Consider the following 23,677-nt stretch of genomic DNA (forward strand, 5'->3'; position numbering starts at 1 on the left):
TTCTGTAAAATTATGTTTAATCCTCTGGTACTCGGTCAAAAATTACCTTTTTTTTTATTTCAGTGAAATGATTGTACTATATTTCAGTTTGATAATGTTTTTTAATTTTTTTTATTTAATATCTGTATTTTTATGGGATTTTATGGTACTAAATTATATTTGTGCAGTAGTTATAATCCATTTATTCACTTTTTGAGCATAGACCTGAAAATTACATTTCCAACTCTAACTGTCATAAATCTTGAATGCTTTGGAGCACAGACTTCAGTTTGGTCTTTTTAAAGACGACATTTAGGAGATTATTGCTGAAGTGAAAAAAAAGTGAACTTGAAAAGTTATAGAATTTTATATTTGTTGTGAAAAGATTTGATAATTTTATAAGTATATATTTTCCAAAACACATTTTACTCTAATACTTTGAGAAAATCAAATGCATAAATCTAAACAAGTTGTGTTCCAAATGAGGTTGATAATATATAAAAAATATATAAAAAATAAATAAAAAAAGCTTTCAGTAAGAATTTGTTTGGCCGCAGTACCAAAAGATGAAATTCGCCACCCATTCATTTCCAATATGGCAATTTTTGGTCGTAAAAAAAAAAAACTTTTCTGTAAAAAAAAAGAAAAGAAGAACAGCACCAGAAGGTTAAAACGCATATCTTCCATAGACTTGCATTAAACGACACAGAAGCTTGTCTGAGAAAATGCCAGACGGCAACAGTTGCTATGATAGGATTGGTCAGTAACGTTTACCTCTATCATAAATAAGCATACAAAATATCAAAAACAAAATCACTTTATTACAAATTTTTATTTACAACATTTAAAGAGAAACAGTCACCAAATCTTTAAAGTCATTAAATTTGTAAGCATCTAATTGTTCTCGCACTAAAACTTTCACATGTCCTGATATAAAGGTAAATAACATTTATTCTTACTGTGCAAAAGACAGGCTCATTTGTTAAGTGGCCATTTATATTTTAGTTTGCATCATGATTGTCAAATCTTTAAGTGGATTTGAGTTAAATTACGCAGTATAATCATCTGTGTTAATCAGTACAGTTGCACAAATTTCCAATAGTTACAAGATTATAACAATCAAGTGAGCAGGTAAAAAAAAATCTTATTTCATATCATTCAGTATGTCTGTTTGTGTAACTTTGGTATAAACAAAATAGGAAACTACATAATATAGTTGTTTAAAAAAAATTATTAAAAAAGCCAGTTAGGCATTAAAATCTCTCTTTATGTAGGACGGTATTTTGGGGTGAGCTTTCCGCTTCTGCAAGGATAAATGTGCATCTATCTCAGAATCTGTACCAATACCAGCAGAGTTAGAGTCCTGATGAGTACCATGACCCGGTCGGCCCAGTTGTGACTCGATGCGCTCTTGAGCTGGACTCCTCCAACGTGGCCTTGGATGAAGTTACTAAAGCTGGACACTTTAGCATAGACTCCTGGTCGGTTTGCTTTAGCACAGAAGAGACCGAAGCTCACGATTCCAGCTTGCACCCAACTACCATCACTGATCTCACACACCAGAGGGCCACCGGAGTCACCCTGAAAAAGCACGAGAACAGAAAGATATTATGAACATGAGAAATGCACAAACAAGGTGCAGTTGCATTTCACACACCAGCACTCGATGCTCCTCACCTGGCAGGAGTCTTTGCCCCCTTCTGGGAAGCCAGCACACATCATGTCAGCGCGAATGTCGACATTCTCTGAGGGGTTTGTCAGATACATATCCTGACAAGTCTTTGAGTCAATGATTGGCACTTCGACTTCCTGCAATGGGCCGACCCCTTGTAGAGCAACTAAAAGAGATGAGAAAATCATTTGAAATTGCTTTTGCGTCTCCTTTTATACCTTTTAAAGACTAACACCACCAATAAATATTTTTCATTTTAATTTCAACCCACATCCTTCCATCGGGTCATTTTGACCTAAAAATCATTTTCAAAAAATGTTTGTGTTCATCAGAGGGGTCCAAGACCCTAGGACTTTTGAATGGATTCAAGGAGTTTGGTGGTTGAAATTTTAAAAAGTAACAAATCCTTCCCTCGAAGGTCAAATTGATCCCCATAGGAATGAATGGAAAGCTTAAAAGTGCTCAAAATTCAAACAAAAAATACTAAAACTTTACCAAAAAATTATTTTATAATGTCTACATGTGTATCTGAAATGCATCCTGAAGAGAAATGACTTTAGGACCCAGCAGAAACAGATAATTCACTCCAAATAGTGCTATAAGGCCATCTAGTGGCAAGAGTCAATTTTATTTTTCACAAGAGGTCGGCAAAGACACCCAATGTAAGATATTTTGAGCTGAATTAAAAGGGTTATGCATGAAATTGTGAGTTATTTTGAATTTAAGTTGAAAGAATGTGAGGAATGTGCTTAAATAACTATGCATTTATTATTTATTGATCAAATCTAGTCATTTAAAAGGTAAATAAAATAAGAAATAAAAAAATAAAATCCCCCAAAATTGCATTAAAAAATAGAAAAAAAATATTATCAAAATGAAATAAAATAAGCTTTCTGGGAATTTTTTTTTTTAATAATTTTGACCCACGAGGGGAAGATGTGTTAAAAAAACCAGAGCGAAGGATGAGGGTTAATGTTTTGATGCCTAAATTCACTTGAATTATTCCCTAATCATTTTCTTGAAGTCTTACACACGATATATACTGTTAATCTATGTCGTGCATTAATTTGCAGCTATTATGCGTGTGACTTGATGTAGATAACCCAGTCAAAAATGCTGTCTGCAGTGCCATAAACAAAAAATGTTTTGACTCTTAAGAAACTAATTAATGCTGTCGCGTAACAAATCTGCTTCACAGGTAAAATTAAACAAATTGCTATTTACAACATTGAAGTAAAAATATAAAGCCTGTACAAATACTAGAAATCGTGAAAAAATGGAAATAATTGGGAATCATGTAGCAAACAGTAGATTTCATTTATCTATTATAACTTTTATGTCATTTTGGTCCTTTGGTTGTTTCCTTATAAAGGTCCAGAAATTCATGGTTTTCATCAGGGGCCTGTACCATGAAGGTAGCTGAACAAACTCAGGGTTACAGGATTAGTTTTGAGTTGACAAAACCAAACCGATGCAATCAGGCTTTATTGGTACCATGATGCAGCTCATCAACTTTCTCTGTCAACTCAGGCTTTGATCCTCAAGCTATGATTACTCCACGCGCGCGTGCACATAAAAGAGTGACGTCGACACTGAACAACCAATCGCGGGTAGAGCGAGAGCGATATATTTGTCCGCGGAGGAGCAAGAGATAATCATTAATAATTAAGATGAATTTAAATATGTATTTCAAGCTCGAAACAATACGGTCTCTGCTGCCAAAGCAAGAGAAGACTGTTGGACAAAGATTGCTGATTGTTAATGTGTAAGTTAAACAATTATACGTTCTATATTTATGTAAAATTATGTATATATGCATGTATAGCCTTTATGTGTAATATAGCCTATAGCCTATTTTTATAATATATAAAAATGTGCATGTACTAAGAAAGATTCATTGATTTTTAGATGCAACCCCAACTCCAAATGTTCTTGGCAGCAGATAAAGGCAAAATATAAAAATATAATTCAAAGTGGTGACGAGTATTTACCACAACCTTTTATTACTTTTGTGAAAATTTTATCACAAACACTTGTTTGCAGCAAACAGAAATAAAGAGTTAAATTCAGAAAACCAGAATACACTGTGGCGGAGGAGTTGGCTCTGAGTAGGCAATAAGGGACGGCCGATTATGGATGGGATTACAGGTGCGGTACAATCTGACCCTGGTGCTGGCTCCTCTAAGCAAGTAACACTGGGTACGTGTGCAATACATTACTACTTTTTTAAGTTTTAAATATGGCTGACTGTATGTTCTGCAGTAGAGGGAAATACAGTGTCCCTGTTGAAGCCAGCACACATACACACAGTCTCCCACACAGAGGTCAGTATGCAGCAGACAGAACACCAAACATAACCTGCTTTACAACAGTTATGCTTTACATTGGCCTATTTTTATTTATTAGGGTGGAGGAAATGATGAAGACACTCTGTCTGTGTTCTCAGACAGTTGCTGAGGTGAATGCACTGGGCTTTTTATTATGGCAAACATTTGAATGTGTGGCATAAAAAAGGGACTGGCCCTTTACACATCTCTTTTATTGTAGGATTTTTCACAACCTGCCCCAGAAACTGAGGCCTCTGCCTCAATGGCCTTCAGAAGAAATGTGAACAAGGTAAGGATTTAAAACCCTTGACATATTACAGTCAGTCCTGTGTTTGTAGGAAGTCAAGGAACTTTTTGTGATTTAATGAGCCTCCAGAAAACTTGTAATGATCATGTTTCAGGTGGAGACAGACTCAGTCAGGGCCCTGTACAAAAGGAGTCTTGAATTAGACTGCACACTAAAGGAGTCTTGAACTAGACTGTTCACTAAAGGAGCTGGACTGAGCTGAGGAGGCAAAAAAAAAAAAAAAAAAATGGAGATCAAACAGCTGGATAAAACTGATCTGAGTATGTGAACCAAGTAACACTTTAGTATGAATATTTATTAATGCAACTTTGTCTTGCTCTCTTTCTCCCTCCCATCCCACAAAATCAATAAAACAGTTTGAGACCTATCTGCAGTTTCAATGTGCTTTTTTAAGTGTAATATTGTATGGTGATTGCATCTACATCTGCACCAGCTGGGTGGTCCGCTCTGGGAAAGGTCATCTCTATCTTCACTCTGGTTTTACTGAGGGCCACATTGAAGCGGTGCTGTGGCCCTGTCTGAGGGTCATGATAGGGGATTATTGTGTAGGTTTTTCTATCTCAGTTCAAATTAACAGTGTTTTGTACTGTATCAAATTTAACTTGCTTTCCTCAAAGCGCTGACACAACAAAGACTCACGGAAAATTCGTGTCAAGCACTGGAGCCAGGCCATTTGGCATCCAAACTTGTGATCATACGTTCATGACCACAAGTCGTCTGCAGATTAAATGTTTAGTAGATCATTGTTATATCTGTTAATGTTACTATTAATTTAAAGATTCATCTCACAGAAAATAATCATCTCACATATTCACATCATCTCTACCTGAACATTAAGGCTGTGATAGGACTTCCTATTGACATAATCTGCCTCATGTTCCCCTAGAGCAGTGGAGATTGGAGCAATAGACTGCATACATGTTGCATTGACTCTAGGGAATCGTATCATAAGATTAACAGAATAATAAAAAAGATTTAAAATAATTCTTAAAATGTATTGTATAGTATAGTACATTTGTGAAATTTGCTTTAAAAAAACAAAAAAACAATGTGTTCATGTGATGTCATGTCACCCTATCAATATATCTTACCGGCAATTTTATAAAAGCCCTCTTTTATGGACATGGTCAATAAATGTCCGGGGAACACTATTAATGAAACTATTCCTGCAGAGCGAGGACCACCTTGCGAATGGCTCGACAAACCGTGTTTTCCCCTAGCTTCTGTGCGTCACCGTGCAAGTATGTACCACTTGCAAAAAACGCAACGCAATATTTGCGGTACAGTAAGTGCATGAATTCGACGTGTTAAATTATTTATGTGCGGCTCAAGAAGTTCGCAAAGATAAGACATTCCTTCCGCGGAAAATCTGTATCTTTCATACAAATACTATCAGGAAAGGCAAGGGGATTTTGTCATGCTAAAAACTCTTTCTTTACGAAGTGCTCCAGACATTGGGAATAAGTTACGTCACCTATATGTTTCTTTGCTATCAGCTGATTGGTCAAACTTCAGTCTGAGATCTTGAATCCAGAACATAACCTGCCCCGGAGCAGGTTAGCCGTGCAGCGTAAGATACCATGGCGACGAACACCGATTAAAGCCAAGCTACTTTCATAGTACCTAAAACCCAGGGTTGGCGGAAACTAAACTGAAACATAGCTGGCTAGCCACCTAAACCGGCTTCATGGTATAGGCCCCAGGTGTGTGATGTTCTAATTTAATATGATGTCATTACGTTACCGTCTTGCCACCCGTCAATCGCGTCATTGCAGGTCATGGTTTAGAGTATTGATATATCTGGCCTTTCCAATGAACACAAGCATGCGCAATAATCTCAGACAACTTAATCCAGACATTTTAATCACATCCGCAAATTTGTTTGAAGAACCAAATTAGCCAGAGATCAGTTATCGCGATTAGAAGAGCTGGCATCTGTCAAATCATCTCGGATGTATTAAGCGAGGTATGAAGAACGGACCCCAGTACAGGGTTGATTTTAAGCTCCTGGTATTTGTATACAAGTCCTTGAATGGGTTAGCATCCTCCTACCTGTCAGAGCTCTTGCAGGTGTACAAGCCCCTTAGGACATTAAGGTCTTCTGACCAGTCCATTTTAATTGTTTATTGGACTAGGTATAAGTGAAGGAGTGATCGGGCCTTTGCAGTGGCAGCACCGAAGAGACGGAATAGCCACCATCTCACATTAGACTCTCTCCAACTAAACATTTTTAAAAGACGTCTGAAGGCACATCTTCTTTGTCTAGCTTTCGAGACTGCAGTGTGTTGAGGCATTGGTTTGGTTTGTACTGTTTTTAGGTGTTTTGTCTGTGTTATGATGATGTTGTTTTATTTTATTCGGAAAAAAATTATTATTGTACAGCACTCTGGTCAACGCTCTGTTGTTTTAATAGTGCTTTATAAATAAACTGAACTGAAAGCACGCTAAATAGAGATGCACCGATTGATCGGCTGGTGACCGGAATTGGCCGATTTTCACGTGACCGGCCGGTCAGTCTGACATATGCCGATTTTATGCCGGTCAAATGCACTCGGGCGCTGCATGATTAACCTTTTGAGGCTCTCATATATGGAATTTTTATTTCTGTGCCCCTGAGAGTACGGTGCCACATTTAGCATGTTCAGTGACGTCGCATCACTGCCAGATTCAAACTGTGCTTTCGCGTGTTGGCTGGCGCTGAGCCAGAGTCGGACGCGTTCAGCGCTGTCATATATCACAACTAAGCAGTGTTTTCAACCTCATAATGTTTATTTTAGGTTTCAGATATTTAAATACACATAAGCACGAGTAAAACAATGCATTTGGAGTTTGTAAAATACACACTGATGTCTGTGGAAGCAGCAATAACAATCTATTCAAATATAATTTACCGACGTTATTCATATCATCAGACAAACATAGTGGAAGTAACTATAAAGTTTACTCTATTGTCCTCAGTTCACCGGCCACTTTGTTGCATTTATTTCGGGAGAAACTGATGAATTCACGAGCTGTAAATCCGACTGACAGGACAACATTGCGGCGCCCATCTCATGTTATAGATCAAGATTATTTATAAAGGTTTTTAAACGACCAAACACACTCACTTACACGTATTTGAGAATCGGAATATCAGATAGGCTAGTTGATGACATGGTAAGCAAGTTTGTGAATATTTTGAATAAAAAAGGAAAAGCGAAATAAAAGCGACACATCTGTCATACAGTATTATTGTGGCTGCGGTGTATCGCGTGACGCGCCACCATGGACACATTAAAGGGAACGTTCGCCTTGAAAAAACTCACTCTGGGGGTGGGGGTGTCAGTTAGAATATTTTAAACTTACACGTGAAAGGGTTAAAGAAAAGATCGAAAATAAATATTTGTGTGTGCTGTAAAGTGGTTAGAAAAAAATTAAATCGGAATCGGCTAAAATCGGTATCGGCAGGTCAAACTCAATGAAAAATCGGACATCGGAATCGGCCTAGAAAATTGTAATCGGTGCATCTCTAACGCTTAAATAACTACTCACTCACCTCCGTCTCTGATGTCACCCCATCCGGTGACCATGCACTTCATGTCGCTGCTGAACTCCACATTAGCATATGGCAAGCACACAGGCTGAATGCGGTCAGACCACACAACAGGTGTGTTTAGCTCTACTAGAGCAATATCCTGACCGAACTCAGGGTCCGTGTAACCCAGCGGAACCACCACACGACGGATACTATGGCTCGACTCGTCCGGGTTCCAACCGTTCAGCTGCAATCGGCCCGCGTAAATCGTGTAGGAGGAGATGTCATTAGGGCTGGACAGAGAGGAGAAATTGTTTATTTGGACATAACTGTTTCCTTATATATACACTAGTCAACATTTGAAGTGGATCAAAAAGGTTCAAAGACAAGAACAGGCATTGTTCAAAATTCATGTATAACTTTGATGAAAGGTTTTGATCCACTTCAAATGTTGACTACTGTATATATATATATATATATATATATATATATATATATATATATATATATATAGCCAAAAAATAAACAAACAAGGATTATATAGGTGTTGAAAAAGGTGCATCGAAACTTACTTGGGAAAGCAATGTGCAGCAGACAAGATCCAGCTGTCCGAGATGATACTTCCTCCACACACATGTCCTTGAGTATTAGTCTGTATGTACACATCAACCAGCAATCAGGGGAATATCAATAAAAAACCAGATTCGACAGACAATAGACCTTATTCAAGGTAAAGCCCTGTTTAATTTTTGACAGGAATGAAAACAAGGCTGTGAGGGACAGAAGTACAAAGGATTCTACTGTTATTTAACAACATACCGACTGTCCGAAATGTCTTTCCAAAAAAAAAACTCCATAAAAGAGTTTTGAAAGGTGTACGTTTTGAAAATCATGTGATCTAGGACTTTTATACAGTGCTTGCCATTGTAAACAATGTAAGTCTATCCTTCACAGACGCGTTAAATTCAATATGCCGCCTAACCTGACTAACATCAATTCAAAACGTATCCTAAACCTTGCCCATAAAATAATAAGAACATTGGTTTGACTGAAATTTGGATTCAGTCTAGATCCAGAGGCTGTTTGTTTGTTTATTAAAAAAAAAAAGAAGGGCAAATACAAATATAAAACAAATTTGTATTTATATTCGCCAAAGGGTTAAAATGTGGAATGACTGTGACAGGGAATTTAAAATGTGTAGTTCACTTTGCAAATGTGTGTACATTTATGAAAAGTTTAATTTTAGTTATGTATAAAGGTCTTAAGTAACTGTTTTGTTTTTGTATCTTTTGTATAGTTTACATTTAGCTGTAAAACTGAAGCCTTGTTTTATCTACCCTTTTGCCATAATACACGTGGAAAAATACTATGGAAGTCAATGGGGCCCATCAACTGTTTGATTACCGACATTCTTCAAAATATCTTCTTTTGTGTTCAGCAAATGATGATGAGTAAATTACAGAATTTTCATTTTTGGGTAGCTATCCCTTTAAATATCTTGTCTATATACGTAGCACTGTTAACACATCCAAGGTTTAACCAAAGTGCTTTAGATAAAAATTCTAAAATAAGTTGGGATGCACCGATACAAAGATTTTGGCCAATACCAATAACTCTTTATATTTGAAAGCCAATAACGTACTCGGTTACTAACGTAACCTCGGTTCTCTCTAGAAGAGGGAACGAGTACTGCGTAAGATATCTTACGCTCGGGGAAAATCCTTTTCCGCGAGATATTGAAGCCAAAAATTATCCTTAATTTTGTAATAATGCAAAACGCGTTGCAGCAGCAATGCAGACATAGGCGAGACAGCTCGCGCGCCTATTGGCTGCTCTGCGGCAACTGCAGCAGCCTATCGAGCGAGGCCTGGCGTGACGTCAGACCCAATCAGGGCACTTCGCGCCCGCTGCGTCACGTCCCGCCGAAATGGGCGTGGTCTAGGCCTATAAATATCGCTCGCAGGCAGCTATTATCTGGTTTTTCATCATCGAAGCAACCAGAGCGTGTGCATGCACGGCAAGATACGCAGTACTCGTTCCCTCTTCTAGAGAGAACCGAGGTTACGTTAGTAACCGAGTACGTTCTCTTACGAGAGGTCTCTCGTACTGCGTAAGATATCTTACGCTAGGGGACCCAATGTAAAACGCCTTGCATGCTGAGATCTGACACCAAAGACCCAAGGGCGAAAGCCCAGGGTACATATAGTGCACAATCACTCAGTGAACTCACAGAGAGTCCGGGAAGAAGGAGGGGTGCAGCCTCACTTTTCCACATAAAGTAGCGTCGATGGGACGCGAATTTCATCATACAGACAGGGCGGGGTACGGCCTGAACTGATGGGGAAAAATGTGGGTCTTACACAGTTTGCCCAGCTTTAAACTGTCGAACATTGAGCTGTGCTCAGCAAACGCAGCATTCTGAGCTGAACGCATCAGGTCAGATAATACTGGTAGTTTAGACCGACAGCAGCCTGGCCTGCAGGGCGGGAACCTCTAGGTTATAAAACCTTATAAATGTAGACGGGGAGGCCCAGCCTGCCGCCATACAAATATCTTGCAAGGCAATCCCACTTGACCAGGCCCACGAAGAGGCCATGCCTCTCGTGGAATGCGCTCTGACACCCAAAGGGCACTGCATGCCCTTGGAGGCGTATGCCAGCGCTATAGCATCAACTATCCATCTGGATAGGCTCTGTTTCGACGCGGCTAGTCCCTTAGAACGTCCGCTAAACGAAACAAAGAGCTGTTCCGTCTGTCTGAAAACAGACGAGCGAGACACATAAGCTCGTAATGCCCTGACTGGGCAAAGGAGGCTCGCGTCTCTTTCCTCATCAGGGACCGGTAGGGCTGACAGAGAGATAATCTGCGCCCTAAACGGTGTGTTGAGGGATTTTGGAACATAACCGTGCTTAGGTTTGAGTATAACTTTTGAGTCATTGGGCCCAAACTCCATGCACGCCGCGCTCACAGAGAGCGCGTGCAGATCCCCTATGCGCTTCACTGAAGCGAGAGCCAGCAAAAACACAGTTTTGAAAGACAGGTGTTTCAAATCGATTGACTGTAAAGGCTCAAATGGCGCACCTTTCATGGCTTCCAGAACCGTAGAAAGGTCCCATACGGGGACTGAGGGAGGTCTGGGAGGATTCAGTCTCTTAGCTCCTCTAAGGAAGCGGATGACTAAATCGTTCCTTCCTATTGACTGACCAAGCGTTGTTTCTGAGAACGCTGCTATAGCCGCCACATAAACTTTGAGCGTGGAGGGGGCCCTGCCCCCATCCAACAGCTCTTGTAGGAAGGAAAAGCACCTCCGTCACATCACAGTTTGTGGGTGACACACCACGGGCTGTGCACCAGCCCGAAAACACTGACCATTTCGAAGAATAGAGTCGTCTTGTAGACGGAGCTCTAGCCTGCGTGATCGTGTTTAATACTCCTTTAGGGAGTCCAACATGTACCCGTTGATTGGGACCAAAGTTCCGGGTGAGGATGCCAGATCGAGCCGCGGGCCTGTGAGAGGAGATCTCTCCTCACTGGTACTGGCCACGGGGCAGTACTTGCTAACTGCATCACGGCTGGGAACCAAGGTTGGTTTTTCCAGAACGGTGCTACCAGCAGTACTGAGCATCCTTCTTCCCTGATCCGTTCTATCACCTGAGGCAGGAGAGAGACGGGGGGAAAAGCATAGAGCGGGCGGCGGGGCCACACATGGGCCAGCGCGCTCCTGCTCTTGGAGAAAAAATTCTTGACAGTGAGCGTTTTCTTGAGACGCAAACAGGTCCACTTCCGCTCTGCCGAATTTCTTCCACAGCAGTTGGACTGTCTGTGGGTGTAGAGACCATTCGCCTGCCGGAACATTGTTCCTGGACAGTCTGTCTGGTCCTATATTCATGATCCCTGGCACGTGCGCTGCTCTGAGCGAGCGCAGGTTGCACTGAGCCCATACCAGGAGGCGTTCTGCCAGCCTGTACAGTTTCTCGGATCTGATGCCGCCCTGGCGATTTATGTAGGACACCATAGACATGTTGTCCGAACGGACCAAGACGTGGTGACCTTTTATTTGGGGACAAAAACGCGTCAGCGCGTTGTCTACTGCCAGCATTTCGAGGCAGTTTATGTGCAGGAGCTTCTCCCGTTCTGACCACTGGCCGAAGAACGGTCTGCCCTCGAGCAGCGCTCCCCATCCCGAGGTGGACGAGTCCGTGGACACCACTTTCACCCTCGAGGAAGTCCCCAGGCTTACACCTGATTGGTACCAGTCGTTCGCTTTCCAGGGTTTCAGAGCTGTAACGCATTTCTGATTGACCCTGAGGCGAAGCAAACCGGGTGCCCACGCTTCGCGTGGGACTCGCGCTTTCAGCCAAAACTGCAGCGGGCGCATGCGGAGCAGACCCAGCTGGAGCACTGACGATGCTGAGGCCATGAGACCTAGCATCTTCTGAAATCTCTTGAGCGGGACAGACGCGCCGCAGCGAAAAGAGTTCGCTGTGCGTCGAATGTCTACCGCGCGCTGTTGTGATAGTCGCGCTATCATGGATAGTGAGTCCAGTTCTGTGCCCAGGAAAGATATTTTCTGACTGGGTGACAGGGAGCTCTTCGCCCAATTGACACTCAGACCCAAATCCTCGAGGTGATCGAGTAAAATGGTCGTGTGTTCTATGAGCACTGCGCGAGATTGCGCTAGAATCAGCCAATCGTCCAAATAGTTCAGCACTCGCATGCCTCTCATTCTGAGGGGTGCGAGCGCCGCATCCATGCACTTCGTAAATGTACGGGGTGCTAGGGACAAACCGAACGGCAGGACTGTGTACTGATATGCCTGGCCCTCGAAGGCGAATCTCAAATATCGCCTGTGACGTGACGCTATCTGTATTTGAAAATACGCGTCTTTCAGATCTATTGACACAAACCAATCTCCTTGGCGAATCTGCACAAGGATTTGCCTGGTCGTGAGCATCCTGAACTGTCGCTTCACAAGCACTTTGTTCAGTTGCCTTAGATCTAGTATGGGTCTGAGTAGATGTGCTACTTCTGTTTTTACCGTGGTCTCGACGCGCGCCACATAGCGAAGAGGGCGTCGGCGAAACTGCAGCGAATAGCCTCTTTCTATAATGTTCAGCACCCACTTCGAAACCCCGGGTAGCTTTGCCCATGCGTCTGCATGGATAGCTAGGGGTCGAATACGAAGCGCGCTCCGCTCGCTCAGCGATGGAGAAGCTTCGGTGTGCTGTAACACAAGCGTGTCGCTCGTGACATTTGAGGCATGGGGCGCGCTGATGACAGCGGGCAGATTGCCCGCGCTCGACTCCTCTGCGGTGGTTAACCGCGAGGGGGAGGGCTGGGCGGTTCCCGTGGGAACTGTCATGTCTATGTGTGGATGTGGATGTGGGCGCGGGACAGCGGGCACATTTATCACACCGAAAGCATCGTTCGCTTGCGTGAAGCGAGTGCACGTTGGTTTCGTTTTTACAGAAAACCGTGAGACATGCATAACGTGGTGTTAGTGGGCACATTCACCATGTTTGAAGCGCAATCGGTCTGAGCCGATTCATGTGCGCGAGCCCTGTGTGACGGGCTGTGCTTGTGTGTAGAGATGGGCACTGGGCAGTGGGCATTCTTCTTACACAAAGCACCATCGGCCGTGGCCGGGACACCAGAAAAAATTCACACTTATGGGATTTATCTGGGTAGCCGTAAAAACGGCGTTTGTGTGCAGGCAAGCGGGTGACAGAACCGACTTGTTTACTGCAGGATACACTGGAACAGTCACATTTACTGGAACTGAACGAGCGAGAAGTTGCCATAGAAACAGAGCGTCAACATGCTGGCGTTTATTGCAGGCCTGCGTGCATTACAACAGGCTTGTTCACTGCAATATTGACATTTCCAGTCGCCTGAATTCCAGAGGGGAATGGGAAATGTATAGGAAAAAGGAGGTTGGTCCGTCCGCAGCGGGACCAGAAAAACTCCCTTTTTTCCTTACGCCAGTGACGCACGGAACACCATAGAAACGGTGTTTGGGTGCAGGCGAGCGGGTTGTACAACGCGCTCGTTGGCTGCAAAATACACATCTGCAGTCGCCTTTTCAGGGAACTGACAGAGCGAGCATTGACGGCATAATTTTATCTGCCGGTAGACCCGGGGATCGAACGCGGGTCTCTCGCGTGCAAAAACCTGAGAGTCTGCCACTGGGCCACAGGGGGAGACACATTGTAACTCAGTTAGCGCGAGTATTATAAGAGAGCGTCAACGTGCTGGCGTTTGTTTGCAGGCATGCGTGTATTACAACAGGCTTGCTCACTGCAATACAGACATTTCCAGTCGCCCGAACTTCAGAGGGGAATGAGAAATGTACGAGAAAGAGGAGGTCGGTCCGTCCGCGGGGGGACCAGAAAACACTCTTTTCTCCTTTCGCCAGTGACGCACGGAAACCATAGAAACGGTGTTTGGGTGCAGGCGAGCGGGTTGTGCAACGCGCTCGTTGGCTGCAAAATGCACGTCTGCTAGGGGTGGGCAAAAAAATCGATTCACATATGAATCGCGATTCAAACGTTACCGATTCAAAATCGATTCATAGAATTCCAAAAATCGATTCTTGTTTTTTTTTTTTTTTTTTTTTTTTTTTTTAAATATACATTTTTTGGTATTGTCCTGAAATGAGTTTAGCTTGCCATTCCCATAGATGGCGCTGCATCGAATTCACACTTACGCCTGCACACTCTTGTCATAGCCAAAAGAAGAAGTGCAGCAGAAGCGAAGCAGAGCAGAAGGAAGGCTGGCTGGCTGGCTTTGTGGCGTGTCTGTTTTTATTTCGGCTCCCATGTTAACAGGTTATTCGGTTGTTAAGTCGTGACGTAACCAATACTCTTTCCGGGTCCAAAGTCCAGGTCCTCTCTACCTACCTACCGCTTTCGCTGGTGTTTTGGTTATTATTGAGTGTTTTTACAATGCCGCAGTGCTGTGTCCCGTGTCCCGAGCTAACTCACTTCAACCTCGTAAATCTTCTTTTTCATTGATGCCTGGACTCTACCCTTAATTATGCCACCTGAGTGATGAGCTACACTAACCACTCTGTTGGTGTTAAAGGAATTTAAACCCTTTTTGACCGCCAAGGGTGCCTCACTAAGAAGGACGTGATCGTAAATAAATTTACAGGTTCCACCGTTGTTATTTCTGGACGAGAGGAGCGCTTGGACCCAAAACGTCACGCGTGACGTCAGACTTAACAATCGGATAGCTTGCACACAGCCTGCGTGACACGCGCGTCTCAGGTGTGGCCCGAGTCGTGCGGAAAACGTGTGGATGCTAGAAATAGAACCGACGCCTATTTTTCTCGCGACACGCAAGCGTGTTGGAAGCGTTTCCAGGCAAAATAGAATGTTTATGTCATTTTGACACGAATATTCATATTAATAAATGACATTTTGATGTTTGAAAGTCTAGGTTTTGACATAAATGCAGATATAATGTAGGCTTATTGTATTTTTTTTTAATCGATTTTCAAAAATTGCACCTGTCAATACAGAACGAAATATTCTGTAGCCTATTTTGCCGTCAATAGCCTACTCCTTAAACTACATTTAGCAGTATTGTTTGTTTAATCTGACTACAGCACTTTAAAGCTAAATGTAAAAAAAAAAGAAAAAAAAAGTATTTAAGTTTTAATTTAAACTTGAATTAAATGTATTCGAAAGCTGGCCAAAGCTTGGCACTTTGCACTGTTTAGTTGCAAAAGTTTTTATGAAGACAAAGTAATATCAAACTTCATTTAATTTGTTATTTATTTTCTTTTAAATTGTATGTCTACTGCAATCACACAGGAAAAAGTCAACTACATTTACATACTGTGAATCGTTTTTTGAATCGAGAATCGTTTTTGAATCGAAAATCGATTTTGAATCGAATCTTGAGACTAAAAATCGGTATCGAATCGAATCGTGAGATTTTCTGAATCGTGCACCCCTAACGTCTGCAGTCGCTTTTCAGGGAACTGACAGAGCGAAGCATTGGCGGCATAATTTTAACTGCCGCTAGACCGGGATTCGAACTCCGGTCTCTCGTGAGAAAAACCAATGATTCCGCCACTGAGCCACAGGGGGGAACGCAAAGGTTTTCGGATGCACGAGCATATAAGAGCGTCACATGCTTTCTTCGGCGTATGCTTGCAGGCGCGCTTGTATTAAAACAGGCTCGCCTGCTGCAATATTGATATTTCCAGTCGCATGATCAGGGAACTGGGAATATGTATGAGAAATTGAAGGTCAGTCCATCCTCGGAGGGACTAAAAAACACATCTTTCTCCTTTCGCCGGTGAGTGACGCATGAATGGGGCGCAGAAGGCAGGGTAGCTTTCTTATAACGTAAAGAAAAACTAACCCCGACCGTCCGCTTCCAGCCTCCCTTGTGAGCGGCGCAGTTTGCGCGGCTTGAACAGAGGGAGAGAGAAAGCTAGCCCCGTGACCGCCCGCTCCTGACATCCTCTGTGAGCGGCGCGGTGTGCGCGGCTCGAACAGAGGGAGAACAGGTATCGTCCCCCAAGCAGGCAAGGCAAGCGGGCGAACCGGCAAGCTTTGCGGGTTGGGGGGGGGCGGAGGAGCAGTCTCGGAGAAGGATGCCAGGTGAGTCCTCAGAGTCACCATAGGCAGTACCTAACTCGCAGTGAGGGCAGTCGCCGTCAGCGAGTGCAAGAGCTGCGTGATCAGGAAAAGGGGCGTCTTGAAAAAGACGCCCAGCTCTTTTAGTGCAATGGGAGTGTGTGTCGCGGCGGCAAGCACACACACATACATAAACACAGTAGCAGAGAAAGGATATAATGCCGGAAAGCGCAGCAGGAAGGCAAGGAAGGCGGCGCGGCCAGCGACTTCAGTGACTCGTCCCGCTGAAGGTGCTCTCTTTCAGACGGCGCGGCTTCTTATCCAGCTCCAGCGATGCGTGTGCTTCGCTTGAAGGATGAAAAATCAGATAATAGCTGCCTGCGAGCGATATTTATAGGCCTAGACCACGCCCATTTCGGCGGGACGTGACGCAGCGGGCGCGAAGTGCCCTGATTGGGTCTGACGTCACGCCAGGCCTCGCTCGATAGGCTGCTGCAGTTGCCGCAGAGCAGCCAATAGGCGCGCGAGCTGTCTCGCCTATGTCTGCATTGCTGCTGCAACGCGTTTTGCATTATTACAAAATTAAGGATAATTTTTGGCTTCAATATCTCGCGGAAAAGGATTTTCCCCGAGCGTAAGATATCTTACGCAGTACGAGAGACCTCTCGTAAGAGAACCGATATATTAACCAATACATCTAAATCTATAATTTTTGAGAGCCTAGTTACAAAAACAAAAGTCTTACCATTAAAGCCATGTTTAATCCACACAATAATTTTTTGTAGCCTATATGACAGACTTGAGCTGCACGTTGTTGCACTTAACAGTATTTTCCTTTTTTGAAGTGATTTCAATCATATTTCAAGCAATTCAAAACCATCATGCTGAACAGTGCACATCTGAAGTGTTTCAACTGAAGGAAATAATCTATTATTTATCGGCTTTAATATATCGGCTAAATTTTCTTATTGGCCCGATAACATTAAAAATGATCAGCCGATACCGATATGGTGCATCCCTAAAAATAAGGACTATGGAAGTAGAATAATGTCAAATGTTTTTGAAATAAAAAGCCTGTTGAATTGCACTACTTGAAAAAAAATAGTCATTGCATTAACCATGCTTGCATTTTAATGCATTGTATTTTTAGTGCTTACATTTTTATGGGCTGAAATTCAACATGGTTGAATATTTAAGCTGTGAATATTTCAATTAAAAACATTTCAAACACCTTTTCATTATTAAAAATTCAATAATCCATATTCACCTTTCATATTTCACTTCCAAAATATTCAAACTGTTTAAAAATACAACCAATAATATTCAACAGGCAATTTTCGGTCCATTTTATTTCGCTTTGCAAATTCGCTTCCACAAATTCAGTGGTTCAAATTCGACAGTAAATTCAACATTGACGTCCAGGAACTGCAGGAAAAGCAGTAGATTGCCGAGCATACTCTCCATCTGCTGTTAGTCGACCTCACCATCAGATGGTGCAAAAGCGCTTGTTGTTGACGAAGACATTCATTCATAAAATGAAAATTATTATCTGTGTCAGTATATGCGGAAAAGATGATAAACACACAAAAGCTGTGTTTATGTTTCATTCAATAACTTCATTGTTACTTTCCCTGTGTATTCTACATGTCATCAGCTTTCTCTACCATGAACAGGATTATAATCGGTTTCCCTCAATACCTCATACTCAAGGATTTCCCTTCCGTTGATACAGTGATATGAAAGACCAATCTTGCACCTTATTAGGGAAGTAGGCTGTAGGCTATTATATAGGCTACAGGCAAGAAGATGGACTCAGAATATGAACTTAACGCGCAAAGTTTCATGCTGAGCGTTTCGTGATACTGGCATAAAATCAACACATACATATATAGTATGCATACGTGTATTGCATTAGCTTAAACTGTCACAGCACTTGCATATTGTCCTCCTATTGTTAGTTTAACTGTAAATCGCTTTGGATAAAAGCTTCTGCTAAATTACTAAATGTAAAAATTGGCTTGACATTATACATTCGCACATTTAGGGACCGTCTCTAAAGTTGCATACAACATTGGCATACACGTTTCTAACTTCAATAGCAAACTTAAATTTATTTGAATAAATATAAAAAATCCAAAGGGTGCGCATTATGCCTGACACTAAATGAACACTTTACAGTTGGTTTTATGACTGTAAGTCGTTCTATTCAAATGCTATCGGAGTTAGAAACGTGTATACCAAAGTCGTATACACTTTAGAGACGGTCCCTAAATGTGCGAATGTCCAACATCAAGCCATCTGTATGCCAATCTATCACTGGGAAACGCTCAGCATTAAGCTTTGCGCGTTATTCTGAGTCCATCTGCTTGCCTGCGAGTTTGGTCTTTTACATCACTGTAGTCCATTAAGCTACGTTAAGCGTTGTATATGTCCAGAAGGGGAATCCTGAAGTATTGAGGGAAACCCTACATGCAGCACATCACCACAATATAAAGTTAAGGCAACTAAACAACCAAGAGAAATATATGTCAACCTCAAAAATGTAACATTGGATCTGTATATCCGCATCGGGGAATAACATTATAATCTCGTTCACGGTAGAGAAAGATGCATGTAGGCTACACAGGAAAAGTAACCGTGAAGACACTGAATTTAACATAAAACAGCCGTCATAATAATCACAAATACACTTACATTGCTGTAAATGAGTTTTATGAATGAATGACTTGTTCTAACTGTTGCTGGTCTTCAACACGCGCTTTTGCACCATCTGCTGGTGAGGTCGACTAACAGCAGATGGAGAGTATGCTCGGCAATCTACTGCTTTTCCTGCAGTTCCTGGACGTCAATGTTGAATTTACTGTCGAATTTGAACCACTGAATTTGTGGAAGCGAATTTGCAAAGCGAAATAAAATGGACCGAAAATTGCCTGTTGAATATTATTGGTTGTATTTTTAAACAGTTTGAATATTTTGGAAGTGAAATATGAAAGGTGAATATGGATTATTGAATTTTTAATAATGAAAAGGTGTTTGAAATGTTTTTAATTGAAATATTCACAGCTTAAATATTCAACCATGTTGAATTTCAGCCCATAAAAATGTAAGCACTAAAATGCAAGCATGGTTAATGCAATGACTATTTTTTTTCAAGTAGTGCAATTCAACAGGCTTTTTATTTCAAAAACATTTGACATTATTCTACTTCCATAAAGGACACACATTGACCAATAAAATGACAACATATAAAACACAACATTAACCATTATACGCTACCAACATCTTTCAGCACATTCTTAAACATCGACAACGATTTGGCAGACCTGATAGGTAACGGCAGCTCTTTCCACAGTCTCTGCGCTATTACGTCAAAGGCTCGATCGCCTTAATGTAGGCGATTGGTTCTAGGCACTACAAGGAGTTTTTGATTCTCTAAGAGTAATGTTCTGGAGGGATTATACAGGATTAAAAGGTTTGCCAGATGCGGTAGGGCCTGGTTATTTAAAGATATATACAAAAACAATACAACGTTGTACCTAATTCTAAGATGGACAGGGAGCCATTTTAGAGAAGCTAATACAGGTGTAATTGAGTCGTGTTTCTTTAGCCTCCTTAAGAGCTCCGCCACGGCATTTTGCACTTACTGTAATCGAGACAAAAGTGCGGAGGTGATGCCAGAAAACAGAGAGTTAGAGAAATCCAGCAGCGATAGAATAACTGTATGAATTACTCTTTCAAAATCTGCATATAATAAAAATGGTTCAGTTTTAACTAACGCAAATTATAAAAACAAGCCCGGACCACTGAATTAATTTGCTATTCCATTTCTAGGTTATCATCAATTAAAAAACCTAAATCTCTTACTGACATTTTCGAACATGATGCCAGGGGACTCGAATCTAATAGAACTTAAGTGAAGTTATTTGGGTGGCCAAAAACAATAATCTCAGTTTTATCCTGTTTTTCATCTACTCCAATTTTGTATGTTCTTAAAACACTAAAAGTGACTCAAATTAATCGGTAGAGTGCCTGAGTGGTAGATACGTTTGAATGCTGGCGGCGTAACACTGAAATGACACTACCTACTTTATAAAATTCCAACCCAAAGGGAGCAAATTTAAAGAAAAAGGTGTGGAAGAAAGAATAGCCCCTTGCAGAACCCCTCAAGGAAGACGTCTTTTACCCGAGGTCGCATTACATTTGGCTTTATGTCAAATTATGTATAGAACTGTGTATGTGGACCAAAATAAAAAACAAAATGATGATGATTTTGCTTTAAATTAATACAGTTCTGATCAGCTCATGCATTCATGATCTTGCTGTTTCTCGACTGTCCGAGCTACAGGAATGTATGCTGTATGTAAATGAGCTCTCTCAGTTTTTCAAACGTTTTACTTTCAAAATGCCTGCCATTCTTACCTGAATATCCACCTGCCAAGGCCAAGCACCTTCTGACGCAGATGAACCTCCAACAATCCTGTTCATCATTGGTGGCCGACCACATTCTAAGAAAAAGACGTTGATTCTGTTGACTTGTTTGCTTTCCTCACAAATCAATTCACACACAACAGGTATCTTAAAAAGATTATAAATGTATCCTATCACACAAAATATAGGCCTGTTTTACAAACATACAATTTTGTACACACTTGTATACGTATTTTAACTATATACTTAAGTGTATAAAATGATACAATAATATTTTAAGTATAGATTTTAGCTAGTAACGTTATATTTTCCTCATACACAACGTTAGTACAAATTTAGGTCAATTTCCTACCTTGAGCCTCGCCCGTCCATAAACCTGAATGGCGCCCGACATAAAGCAAAACAATGAAGTTACAATCCAACATTTATTATCAATCCATTAGCAAAAATATATATATATTCTTATTAGAAGGAAAGTTGTGCACCTACCAATCAATACGACGAAGACAGTCCAACAACATTCGGCGCACCGCATCTTATCAAAACACCTGTATTCCGTGGCGTCTTCACCAAAGTCCAACTCTGTCGATAATTCAGCGGAGATCGACAACGTAACTCTTTAAAAAGCTGATATTTCTGGAAATAGCCTCCTCACGGTCTTGGTGGACGAAGTAAGGCGAAGAGAGGATTTCGAAGACGTCGAGAGTTTCGCTCATGAAAAAAAACATTAACGGTGATTTGTTCTTCAAAAGTGGTCTTCCTACCTGTCCTACAATGACCAATCAGGAGCGTTCGTCCCACCCAGAGTGAGTATTGGCCCCGCCCACTTGTTCACCTCTAGCAGTTTTGGTTTCTCATGGTTTGTTTCGGGAATTTCTCCGAGAATGTGGCAGGGCAAGTTTGGTAGTGGACTAATGAATACACGTTTTAAAATGTAGGCTCTCAGTAAACATAAATGTGTGTAATCTTAACAACATTGTAAAGCTTCAAGGTCAACAGTTCTGCATTGTGGTGGCTTTGTTGATTTATTTGTTTCCCATAAAAGCTATAAACTTTATCTTTGTCTATGGCATAATCATGTCATCTAATACTGCTGTGTCGGTTTAAGGAACATTGTAAACAAGTTGTAGCAATCAGTCCCTTCTTCTATGCACATGACTGAGAAACTGGTATAACAGGTTTAAACACTGGCCTCCACACGTAATGACAATGAAGTTATCGACAACAAAGAATCATTACATTTAGTTTATTTGGTGATCATGACTTTTGTAATTCTGTGGTGTGCACATGTTAAAGTTTTTAAAATGAATTAGGAGTTCACAGCTAAAAATGCAATTATAAATTATTATTATAAATTCTAAACAAAGTATGTAAAAAACAAACAAAACAAAAACAGGCATTTAAGAATAATTTATAATATTACTGTTTCTTTATTATTGAAAATAAACCCTCACAGGGTGATCAGGACCATTAAAGCACATGATCTGATAAAAAGCTGACTGACTCATTCTCCCACTCATGAAGTAGCTATGCAAAAAAAACAACAACAAAAAAAAAAAAACAGTATAAACAAGCATGCAATACTGATTTAAGAAAAAAATATTTCTGTGTGTAATATGAGTGACATGAAACCAGCAGTGCAGGAGATTAGTTCCCAGGGGTAACAGTCATTGAATTTATTAGCCATTGTATTACAGGGGTCATGAATTGAGAAATCAAATTTGCTTTGATCTTTTAAGAGGTCTGTAAAAACTGTAAATTGAACTGAACACAAACTTTATTGTTAGTCCAAAAACTGTTGTCATTGAAACCAAGCCAATTTAACTGTCATCATCACACACATAAATTCAATGACTGTTACCCCTGGGAACTAATCTCCTGCACTGGTTTCATGTCACTCATATTACACACAGAAATATTTTTATCTTAAATCAGTATTGCATGCTTGTTTATTTATACTTTTTTTTTTTTTTTTTTTTGCATAGCTACTTCATGAGTGGGAGAATGAACAGTCAGCTTTTTATCAGATCATGTGCTTCAATGGTCCTGATCACCCTGTCAGGGTTTATTTTCAATATATATTATGTATGTTATGTTCGTATGTACATTATGTATGCGTGTGTATATACTGTATGTATATATATACAGTACTGTGCAAAAGTCTTAGGCATGTTAAATCCATAAGAACTGCGGGAACGTCTCCAAGATGCTTGAAGAAACCTTCCTGCAAAGCTACAGTACTGAAAAGTACAGGCACTTGTGTTAAAATGCTGTAAAGTGAGAATGCTTTCAAAAATAAAATCACAAATTGAATTTATTTATAATTTAACTTCTATTAACTAATTAAAATCAATATATGGTGTAACGACCCTTTGCGTTTAAAACGGCTTTTGTCCAGGTACACTTGCGCATAGTTTTACAGGAAGCTTTGCAAGAATGTTCCTTCAAGCATCTTAAAGCATGTGAATGACCCAATAAAAATAAAAATTATAGATGAATATAAAACTATTTATTTAAAGATGCTGATTATGTATATAGAAACAATATATTTTAAGTGCATTTACACAAACATTTTAGTAGTTTGAAAGCGTAGGAAGACATTGGCTGCATCCGAAATCACATACTTCCCTACTCTATAGTAAGCGAAAAACAGTGTGTAAAAAAAGAAGTATGTCCGAACTCACAGTACTCATAAGAGTGAGCAAAATGTCCCCGGATGACCTACTTCTTCTGGCAGATTCTGAAGTGTGCATATGATGGACTCTTTACTATCCCATGAGGCCACGGGAGAGGATTTAAGAATGGCTGTCAAGCGACACAACTGAAGCTTGTAGGTCACATGATATTGACAACATGGCA

At 41.0% G+C, this 23,677-nt stretch overlaps 1 protein-coding gene across 1 annotated transcript; it reads right to left on the reverse strand.

Moving 5' to 3' along the window:
- Positions 1 to 780: 780 nt before the first annotated feature.
- Positions 781 to 21,575, reverse strand: LOC309484707 (serine protease 33). The gene is made up of 7 exons (XM_082151046.1): positions 21,308 to 21,575; positions 21,171 to 21,194; positions 20,810 to 20,895; positions 8,372 to 8,451; positions 7,821 to 8,092; positions 1,657 to 1,817; positions 781 to 1,560 (listed from the first exon to the last, which is right to left on the reverse strand). The coding sequence occupies exons 1-7, from the start codon at positions 21,351 to 21,353 to the stop codon at positions 1,303 to 1,305; spliced, it is 927 nt and encodes a 308-aa protein (XP_082007172.1). The 5' UTR covers positions 21,354 to 21,575; the 3' UTR covers positions 781 to 1,302.
- Positions 21,576 to 23,677: the final 2,102 nt, after the last annotated feature.

This window comes from Leuciscus leuciscus, assembly GCF_965113295.1.
Source record: "Leuciscus leuciscus genome assembly, chromosome: 21".
Classification (NCBI taxonomy): domain Eukaryota; kingdom Metazoa; phylum Chordata; class Actinopteri; order Cypriniformes; family Leuciscidae; genus Leuciscus; species Leuciscus leuciscus.